Genomic DNA, 11,068 nt, shown 5'->3' with positions numbered 1-11,068 from the left:
TGTGGCCCTCCTGAGCTCCATTTTTGCTGGCAAAGGCACTGCAGGCCAGTCCTTTGTGGTTTCCAAGGCAGCCTCATGGGTCAGATCTAAGCACCGGATCAGGCCCCCGGGCCTTGAGTTTGATGTCCCTGATGTAATGCTTGGTTAACAACTGTCCTGTTGTTCTGACCCAAACCCTTTTCCAATAAAACAAACATGAACCAAAGGGAACAGAAACCTTTTAATGATTCTAATGAATCCCTGGTTAAAAACCTGCTTCAAACTAATTAACTTTGATAAGCATGAGTCTCGCCAAAGCTGTGTGAGACTGCCAAGAATAACAGATAAGGTTACCTAGAAATATTTTACAACACAAGAGTCTTCAAATACCAACTAAGATACTGCAATGTCCACAAGGCTCAAGTTTCCAATTCACAGCTGGCTTCTATCTTTTTGAAGGAGGGGCCATTACCTTGCAGCCTTACTCCCGAGTCACCCATGCTGCTCCAGCTGCTCTTTCCTGCGAGCAGCCCTGCATGCACGGGCACTTGGCACAGGCTCCTCAGGAACCTCTTCATCGCTGCTGCCAGACCCCAACAATCTCTGAAGGCAGCAGTCCATTCCCTAATGGTCCTGGCTCCTCATCTGAGTCCTCGCTCTCCCCAGCCGTCCACACCTGCTGCCAGCTAACCACAACACCTGTTTAGAGACAAGTTTGAAATTGCAACAGTGGTGAAATAGTAACTTTATGACCAGTGTTTGGATATTAGACAGTTGCAGTATACTCACAGTCACGTCCTCACAATTTGGAGGTTTTGCAACTGGGATGATTTTATGACCACTGCAGCATCCTATGCTCATGTGATTGCATGTGCAAGTTTCATAGCCAGCATCTGACAAGCAGAGTCAATGGAAAAGCCAGCAGAACAGAATAACAGAGTTGGAAGGGAACTCGGAAATCTTCAAGTTCAACCCCCTGCTTAGGCAGGAAACTGTATACCATTTTAGACAAATGGAATCTCTAGACATTATGCAATCTGTAGCAGTAGATCACGTGACTGTGATGTCTCACTTAATGACTACAAATGATTTGCTTTATGACTGTTTGGGAGCTGATACATCGTGATAAATACATTACGATCATTTGATGTTTCACTTAATTATCACATTACTTCACAATGGAGTTGCTGGTCCCAATTGTAGCATTAACCGAGGACTATATGTAGACATTTTACCATCTGAAGTAGAAAATCCCAAAAGTGCACTCTATGCCAGTAAAAATACAACAATATTCATAGCTAGAAACTGAACATTTGCATGGAATTATGTAACATTGCCAAATGTTTAAACCAGAATACTATCACATATAACACATGTCCCATAGCTTTGTTGCTTTATCATTAACCAAGGAAAAGGTTTCCTTAATAAGATTCCCACCAGATATATTATAGTACTAACATGAATGTGGCTGACAGCTAAATATGAGCCAGCAGTGTTCAGTAGCAGCCAAAAAAGTTAATGCAATCTTAAATTGCATTAACAAAGTGATACAATCAAGATCAAGTGAGGTACTAATACCACTTTATAAAGCCTTAATAAGACCACACCTAGAGTACTGCATCCAGTTTTGGTCATCACACTATAAAAAAGATGTTGAGACTTTAAGAAAAAGTACAGAGAACAGCAACCAGGATGATTATGGGACTGGAGACTAAAACATATGAAGAACGGTTACAGGAACTGGGCTTAACTAGTCTAGTAAAGAGGAGGGCCAGGGAGACATGATAGCAGTCTTCCAATATTTGAGGGGCTGCCACAGAGAGGAAGGGGTCAAGCTATTTTCTAAAGCACCTGTAGGCCAGAAAAGGAATAATGAATGGAAACTGAACAAGGAGAGATTTAACCTGGAAATAAGGAGAAACTTTCTGACAGTGGGAACCATCAACCAATGGAACACCTTTCCCTTGTGGGAGCACCATCACTTGAGACTTTCAAGAAGAGATTGGACTGCCATTTGTCAGAAATGGTGTAGGGTCTCCTGCTTGAGCAGGGGGTTGGACTAGATGACCTACAAGGTCCCTTCCAAGTCTGATGATCTCTTATGTTATTCTTTCCTTCCCCTTGCCTCTACTATGCTATCCCATCTTCTCTTCCCCTTCCCCTCCTTTTCCCACCTCTCTCCCTTCCTCTTCTTCACCTGCCCCTCCCTTTTCCTCCCCCCCTCCTCCCTTCATCCCCTCCCTCCTCCCCTCCTCCCGTCTCCTTCCCTCCTCCCTTCCCCTTCTCTTCCCTTCCCTCCCATGCCCTCCCCTTTCCTTCTTCTTCCCTCTATTATTCTATTCCCTCTCTTCCCCTCCCCTCCTTTTCCCTCCTCTCTCCCCTCCCCTTCTTTTCTTCACCTGCCCCTTCCCTCTTCTCTCCCTCTCCTCCTCTTCCTTCTCCTTCTCTCTTCTCTTCTCTTCTCTTCTCTTCTCTTCTCTTCTCTCCTCTCTCTCTCTCCTCTCCTCTCTTCCCTCCTCTCCCTCCCCCCCCTTCTCTCTCTCTCAATCTCCTTCTCCTTTCCTCACCCTCCCTCTCCCCTCCCCTCCTCCCTTCTTCTTTCTCATCCCCTCCCATTTATCAGCCATAGAAAGGTAAATACATCTTCTTACTGCAAACCAACTTCTTAACTTAGTCTGAGAGCAACTGGAGAATAGAGAATTAAAGAGTGCTTTTGACTTTGGGACTTCGTTCCTATAGAAGAAACAAGCTGGATCAGTGACGGCAGTCACAACAGCAACTGTTCTGGGGTCCAAGTTCAACTATCAGCAATTGGGGGTGAGAAAAGAAAAAAACAGTATAGTATGTAAGTTTGTGTGTATTTCATCTCTGATATTGAAGCTCTTGGATTGCACTGAGGAAAACTGATTGGTCATATAATGTGTTCAAACTATTCTATGCTTATAAGACTAAGGACAAAAATGGCAAGGGTGACACAGAATCAAGTGTAAATAAAAATTTAAAACTAAAGAACTAATTCAGATCAACTTGCTTCCTAACTCCATGTACAGAGGATATACAAAATAATGCCTGGTTGGTACTTGGTGGGAGTCCAAGAAATTCTACGGGTAATAATAATAAGACTGTAAAATGAAAAAAACCTTGAGGTGAGATAGGCAGCAAATAAATCTAACAAACAAACAAAAATCCCATATATTCTTAACAAGAAAACCGAAGAGTCCTTGGTGCTCTCTGAGCTTACTTGTTTTCTTGCAGATGTTTCATTACCCATTCATTTCAACCCTGAGCTACAAATATCCTCCTTTATTGGTAACAGGAAAATTACTTGGTTGCCCCTATGATGTCAATAGGAGTTGAAGTGTCCTTGAAGAAGACTTAACTTTACAGGCACAAACAGGCAAAAGGAGGGGCCAGTAAAATTAAAAGGGCCATTCAGCAATATCAAGTTACCCAGATCAAAGGAAATTAGAGGTAGGATTACCCCCAGCATTACTGTTTTCGTGCATGCCAGAGATAAAAGCCTGAGATCATTTCAAAGGCTATCAGAGGTGTAGAAAGAACAGCTTGGATTCAGCTATATACTGTATATCAGACTCTTAGCTGCTGCAAAGAAAGAAAAGATCATCAGGTCTAGCTCCAATAAGACCAACAGCACATTTTAAATTGGATCCACTGTGTATGGATGTATAGCACAGTAGCAATGACAAACCCTATTTCTCCCTTCTTCCCCTTTGTGTGTGTTTTGTGTGCTAACTAGATGGGCTGGACTTTCACCTCCCTATAATGTCATTGGAACTCTTTTCATGCCACACTCCAAGTTATTCAGCAGAGAAAGTTCAATTGTAATTCATGAAATTTTATGCTCCAAAAGAAGGTTAGGACTAGCAAACTTGTCAACTTCACTATTTTAAGATAATACTTTATCACTCTTTACCATATCAGCCCTCCTCCCCCTGCCCCCACTATTAGAAGCAAAGCAGGAGTAAAAGGTGTGTTGCATATGCTTGCTTTACCTGATTATTTCCCCTGGTTTCAGTATTTCATTTGAATTCTTCTCCTATATCAATAGCAAAACTCAGTGGAAAGGCTACTCAATTTTTAAGATGTTATTTATGCCCTTGAATATTAGAAATTCTATGGATATTCTACTCCGTAGAGGAGGAAAGTAGAAAGAATGGCTTTATTGGCAATAAACCAGACTTACTTTCAGAAGTTTTCCTAGGAACGACTTGTTACCCTTAAAGAAGTGTGATTCCAGTGCCTTGATTTCCTTGAGTTATGGTTTCCTTAGAACAAACAAAGTGGAAAGTTTTGACTATCTTGACCGAGGATAGTAGGAGGTGGTGCTTGCTGATGTTCTGTCCTGTCCTCCCCCCCTCCAGTTTGGGAACTTTTCATTCAAGAGTTTTTGTCAATGGGAAAGAGTGTCCTGCTGATAATTCCCCACCACAGGCTTTGCTGATGTCACTAACGAAGCAATAAATATCTCTTGTTATAATTGGATGTGAGCCTTTGGGTTGTGATTGCAGGACGTTGCCCACCGCTGCTATAGAGCGGCCCCCATGATTGATTCAGCAGTGGATCGGGGCACGCAAGCGAGCTGTCAAGAAAGCGTCAGCTTATTAAGCGAGGGCTGCGTGATTCCAGAACAGGGTCTAACCTATAAAAATCACACAGCCAGACTCTGGTTAGGACGCCAACGGATCACCAGGGCAGGCAGGAGACGTTAGGTACACATCCCAAGAAGGAAAGAGAGAGAAAAAGTGGGCACCGACCACTGACTGGCTCTACTTCTCCCAGACTGCTCCGTGGGTATCTCTTAAGGTAGGGAAGAGACGGATAGAAGCACAGGTTGCAAACTTTTCTCAGGAAGCATGTCCGTGTGTGTGCATGTTTGTGGATTGTGGTGGAAGTATGTAGTTTGGTCTAAGAAACATCATTGTCCTGAGGTCATGTCATAACTGTGATGATAAGGGAGGAGGAGGGAGAAGACATTGTTTGGCATGGCAAGGTTTACTGTTTTAAAAAGATGAAATGTGGTGATTTATAGGAAGCCCCCGATATAGCGATTTAGCCGTATAAATCAAGTACGGCTCCGTCTATTCTGACCTTTAATAAGGAAGAGTGGGTGGATTTCAGGCAGAGAAAGAATGCAGATCCTTCTCACGGGAAAAAAATTGATTCGAGTTGGGTTGATCGTTCCGGGGTGTGGGGGGGGGAAAGTCTGATTTGTGCTCTCGGTTGGTTTAGAGTTTTGGCGAGGGTTGCTTGAAAGATTTCAGCACCTCGGACAGAAAATTGCACGGACCTGGGAAAAAAAAAAAGCCCAGTTCTTTGATAGAGAGTTGTGCCTTTTCCCACCATCCCTCCTGTTACATTTTCAGATCTGGCCATCCTGAATCATGAAGATCCAGCTGCTTGTCTCTACAGGGATCTTATTGGTTGCTCTCCAGCCCTGCCATGAGTGCAGAACCCTCAGCAAGGGAGCCCCGGCCGCTCCCGCCGCCAGTAGCGCTCTGCAGCAGCAGGATTTCCAAGAACAACCCCAATCGCTCCCCGTATTGCTCCGCATGGGAGAAGAATATTTCCTGCGCTTGGGCAGCCTTCGGAAGAACCCCGCTGCTGCTCCCGCCGGCGGATCCGGATCCTTCTCCTCCACTGCCAGCACGAGCACCAGCAGCAGCCACCTAGCCGCGTCCGCATCCGCATCCGCGTCCGCGGGCAACTTTTTCCGAGCCGTCGTCCAACAGCTGCAGCAGCTGCAGCACTTCCAAGAACGCTCGTTAGAGGGCGCCCCCGACTCCTGGGACGGCGAAGACGACGGCGCCTACCTACAGGCCACGGGGAAGGAGAAACGATCCGAGGAGCCGCCGATCTCCTTGGATCTGACTTTCCACCTCCTCCGAGAAGTCTTGGAGATGGCCCGCGCGGAGCAGTTGGCGCAGCAGGCTCATAGCAACAGGAAACTGATGGAAATCATCGGGAAGTGAAGCGCTCTCCTTTGCCTGGCCCCGACCAAAGAGCTCCTCCAGTTAGCACAGCCCTTCGACCTAGATCCACTTACACCGCTCCCTCGCGCCCTTCCCGTTCCCGCTCCCTCCTGGTTCTTTTATTCGAAAGCTTTATCGAAGTAGCCTTGAATAGCATGTCCGGCGTCGTACCCAAAGTGTCGTCGTTTGTAACTTCTTTTTCTTTTCTCACCCGTCCTGTCCCAGGCGAGATTCAGGTTTAGGCGTTTCAGGGTGGGGTCCGTTGGTCTGGCCATCGGAAGCAGGTGAAGGACGAGAAGCGTCTTCTGAGGTTGGTGGGCGGGGAAGGGGGCCGGAGCCTCTCTGTACTCAGCTATTTCGATTTCACTTCTCTTTGTCTTTTCTTTGTAAACATTTCTTTCCACAAATAAAACATATTTTCAGCGCTCGGTCAACTTGGTTGTGTAAGAGAACGTTTAATATCTATCTATATCTATATAATATCTATATTTTTAATAAAAGCTGCAAAGGAACGTTGGCTTGCATACACTTCCTTGATTGCCGGTACGTCAAATTTCAGAAAAAGGGAGGGTTGGAGACCTTCGATGGGGTGGGGTGGGGCTGTTAAATGGATTAATGGTGGATTATGGGGTAGAAAAACACACCGACAGGCACAGAATCCGATCGTGGGGCATAATGGTTGTGGACCCATCTAGTCAAGGCTCAACTTGCCTGTAAGGGAAGAAATGGTGTTGAAATGGAGCATATCAACTCCAGATTAGCTCAGACACAAGCAATTAAAAACGGAGAGATACATTGGACAGATACAATGATCACCACAGATTTTGAGTGAAAAGATAAAAGGTTCCTGATTCAACAAAATGACTCTGGGTTCTAAGTTTCCTGCATAAAGGTAAGCAACCTGCTAGTCTCTGAATGGTTGAAAAGTCAGCAGGTCAAAACTGTGACAACAGGCTGTGCTAATTGGAATCGACAAAAGAGAATTTCTGGAAGGAGTGAGGTTGTTCATCCTCCCTTAAGTTTCAAGGAATTCTTTGCAGTTTATATTATTCCAGAATAAAGCATGTGCAAAACTGCCATTTGGTGTATCCATCTGCCTATTCTTTCCTTCAGGCAGTAACTGTTTTGGTGTCCTGTTCCAGTTAACCCAGTTAACCTACAATCCAACCAAAAGATGGATTTCCAGGTGAAATATATTAATCAAACTGCAGTGCTTTCCCCCTTTCCTTTCAATATATTTTGGCATTAAAGGAATACAGGCAGTGTTCATTGTCACCTCAGATAATAAAAAAGATACCATATATTCTTATCTTTCAAACAATGTAAAAAATAAGCAAAACTTCCTTCTTGTTAATAACACGGAAAACATCCTTCAAACATTTTCCATCTTTCCTCATCAGAGTTTTGCTTACAGGTTTGTGAGGAAGAGTGAGAGGAAACTATGAAAGAAATGTGGCACATTTTTTGGCCTGGAGTGAGATGAGAGGAGATGATTTTCCTTCAGAAATCCTTCCAAAAGAGACTGGTGGCTAGAATATAGGTGTTTGAGTGAACTGCTGGGTTATTTCTCACATCAAAGCCTTTGCAAAGTGTCTTATTTTGTGTCCATATTTAGACAAGGGGACAGAACTCTCAAGAATGTTTAGAAGAGAAAACCAAGATAGTGGAACAGAACTTCCATAATTCCTGGACATTTCTGACAGTGAGAAACCATTGGGAAACCATAGGATGGTAGCTAATTCAAAATCAGCCCAAGTGAACGACTGTCATCTTTCAAATGGAGCATGTGTTCTTCCACCCCAACGTTTAAGCCAGATAATAGTCATTTAAACATGATATAGTCATTTAAAAAGGTAGAGTGGGGACCAGGAGAAAGTGGGTATCAACCGGTCTGCTGTTTATCAGCTTAATTGACATCACTAATTTTTGATGAAGATTAAATGGTGGTGGTAGTGAGGATGGGGGACAAAGCTGTGAGTTTTGGGAGAGATTGTCAGTGATAAAAAATGTTAAGCAGATGATTCTGGATATCTACATGTGCTCTTGTTGAATAATAAACTTCTTGGTGTGCCTTAAATGTGCTTTTCAATAGAAGGTCTAGTCAACCCTAGCAACCCTGAAAGGGATAGAGAGCTCTTCCAGCCTGATAACACCCAGTTACTCTCTGTCAGGGGTCTCCAATTTTAGCAACTTTAAGACTTGTGGACTTCAACTCCCACAATTCCTCAGCCAGCTGGAAGTTGAAGTCCACAAGTTGCCAAGGTTGGAGACCCCTGCTCAGGATCAATGACGTTAAGATTGCTAGTCTCAAAGATCTTATCATCCGCTTCTGAATCAGCAACAGATTTTAATTCCTAGGCACTGGCCAGCTCCTTCTGACATTGTGTCTCTTCTACAGTAATCTTCCCCAAATTATGCCCCCTTGAAAGACTGGAATGACAACTCTCAGAATTTTGTCTTTCATTTCTATGAGATATAATTTATGTATATGTAGGGATCAGCAGACCAAGAAAAATCTAAAACAGAAGATCTGTCAATTTATTCAGTTTAATTTTTTTCCACCTGATTCCAAATATCTCTGAGCAGTTCACAGTATAACCAAAAGAATAAAATGGATTATAATCCAAAAACAAATGACCAGAAAATAAAGAAGAAATAAGGTAAAAAAAGTAGATGGTGAACTGGCCAAAAACAACACTCACAAGGGGTTCCAAAGACTCTAACTCAAGTACTGAGGAACAACTGGGACTTCAGCGGTTTTGTGTTTGTTGTTTCTTATTATATTGGTTTTACATTGTCTGGTATATTGTAAGCCAACCAAAGTTGTTTGGAGTCAAATCAATTAAAATAAAAAAGTAAAAATAAACTGTTAATAAACTAATACCCATCCAGAGGGATATTTCCAACCAGCAGGGCCTTTGGAATGACAGTCAACACTCAGTGGTGCAAATATAATGAAAATACAGGAAACATGTTCCTTGGGATCTGCAGGTACAGGAGACTGACTCAGGTTCTTCTTGTCATCAACTCCTTGCCCCATGGACATGTAAGCATATTTTATGCAATTAATAACCCCCATATGTGGGCTACAAAAATCTGGATGATCACTAGATACAGTAGCAGCAATGTCAGTTTTCTGATTCACTTTGCTGACATAACTAATATTAATAATAATAATAATATGACCCCAACAAAAGCACATAGTAATCTTTCAGATTTTTGTAGATATTGATGCTTGAAAGAATATATTTCTGCTGGCTTAGTATGTTCATGGAGGACTTGTGGTGAGAGGGCCATGGTTGCAAAAAGCCAAGTAGGATGAGGAAGGACATTCGGGTGATTGAGGAAGGTAGGAGAGATCATTTTAGGCCTGAGATCTACTGTAGCATAGCATAATGGTATGTGGAAGAACCTTGGGAAACAAGAGGAAGTTGACAACTCTCTGATGAACAAAATCTGAATCCAAAGGATGTGGGGTGAAGAAAGAGTCTGAGAAGGGGTCCTTCCAAATTTTGAAGAGTCTACTTTCAGACTCATATTCCTTTTATCATTCTGCTGACTAGACTGTGGGTCTTCCTCCTGACTTCTAAAGTCATTCCCACATACCATTACATAGTGGCAATAAAGAAGTAGATGTGTGACCTTCCTTTTCTCTTTCTCCAGTTCAGAGGTGGTATTGCAGATTCTGACCAGTTCTGGAGAACCAGTAGTGGAAATTTTGAGTGGTTCGGAGAACCGGGAAATACCACCTCTGACTGCAGATTTTACAATAGCCTTCCCCTGCCACATCCACCAAGCCACCCACAGAACCGGTAGTAAAAATAATTGGAATCCCACTACTGCTCCAGTCCATTTTAAATGGCTACAATGCCTTGCATGACAAAGCAGGCTTTTAACAAGTTTGCCTTGGGAAGATGTACTTATTACCCACTCTATATTATTTGACAGTGTCTGTCCAAAGTTTCAATGGGAATTTACCCCAGTTCTGTATATGGTGGATATGAGTTGAATCTAAAAACTTTTGCATGCATAACATATATTTTTCACTAAGTAACAGTTCTTCCTGATATCAGCACCTGCTTCTGTATCTTTTCTCAATACATCTAAGTTTGTCTGAATTACTTGTAGGCTTAGCTCTGTGTCAATGCTGTAAAACAGAGACACTAATATTTGGCAGAAGACACAGGAAGGGCCAACATGTTCTTTTCTTTGTACGTCATTGAACTCCCCCCACTCCCCCATATATTTGGATGTTCTCAAAAAGAAATTGCGATCTTTTTGATTTTTTAGCACTACTGTGACTATGTTAAAATGAAATTCAAAATTTAGATTGGCAGGTGGCATGAATGAATAAATGTATGAGATAAGTTCTAGGCAGAATTGTCAGCAGGAAGTCATTATTTTTTATCAAAAGGGAAAGGAAAGTTCAAATCAAATATTTATTCTTTTTCTTCTTGATGGACAAATAGGCTGTACATGGACATGAGAAATATTTGGGCTACTACTCACTAAAGAGGACATTCCATGATGTTGCACTGAAAGTCATGGAAACTTTGAAAGAGATAAACTTTTAACCTTCTAAGGAATCATTGGTGTGGCATACATATAGGTCTGTGTTGCACTGTATCTGATTTTAGACACAGTTCACATAATCTTTTATCATTGTTTAATCAAGCTAGAGTGGATGGGAGTTGAAGCCCAATATTTAGAGGGCGATAAATTCTCAGTGTAGGACATTTTAAATTCATTATTAATGTAGAAAATGAGAATTCAACTGAGTTGTAACATAAAGTCTATGAATTAAAAATAACAGAATCCCAGAAATTAGGTCACAATTTAGGATACTCCATTATACATCATCATTGTTGCAAAGATTTTGAACATTGATTTGAATTGTTATTCTTTATACTATATGAAAACATTACTTTGAAAACTCCAAAAATTCAAAACCAGTTTTCTAACAGAATATAGGGCAATTCTGATTTAAAAAACCTAACTGGAATCCAAATGTCATCAGGAAAATTAGTGCCTCATTAATTTCGATGACTTTGGTTATAAATGTCAGTTCTCATCATTTAATGTTCTGTAAATGTCCAGCT

At 42.2% G+C, this 11,068-nt stretch overlaps 1 protein-coding gene across 1 annotated transcript; it reads left to right on the top strand.

Moving 5' to 3' along the window:
- The first annotated feature begins 4,474 nt into the window (after positions 1-4,474).
- Positions 4,475-6,464, top strand: CRH (corticotropin releasing hormone). Its single transcript, XM_026706072.2, has 2 exons — positions 4,475-4,803; positions 5,364-6,464. Exon 2 carries the CDS (start codon positions 5,382-5,384, stop codon positions 5,967-5,969), a length of 588 nt encoding a protein of 195 aa, XP_026561857.2. The 5' UTR covers positions 4,475-4,803; positions 5,364-5,381; the 3' UTR covers positions 5,970-6,464.
- The last annotated feature ends 4,604 nt before the right edge of the window (positions 6,465-11,068 follow it).

This window comes from Pseudonaja textilis, chromosome 3, assembly GCF_049901715.1.
Source record: "Pseudonaja textilis isolate UNSWEBS1 chromosome 3, rPseTex1.2, whole genome shotgun sequence".
Lineage (NCBI taxonomy): Eukaryota > Metazoa > Chordata > Lepidosauria > Squamata > Elapidae > Pseudonaja > Pseudonaja textilis.
The sequence above is the reverse complement of the archived record's forward strand: the minus strand, read 5'-3'. Positions and strand labels throughout refer to the sequence as shown.

Coding starts and splice junctions, on each gene's coding strand:
- CRH (XM_026706072.2), top strand. CDS start 5,382: ATGAAGATCCAGCTGCTTGTCTCTACAGGGATCTTATTGGTTGCTCTC.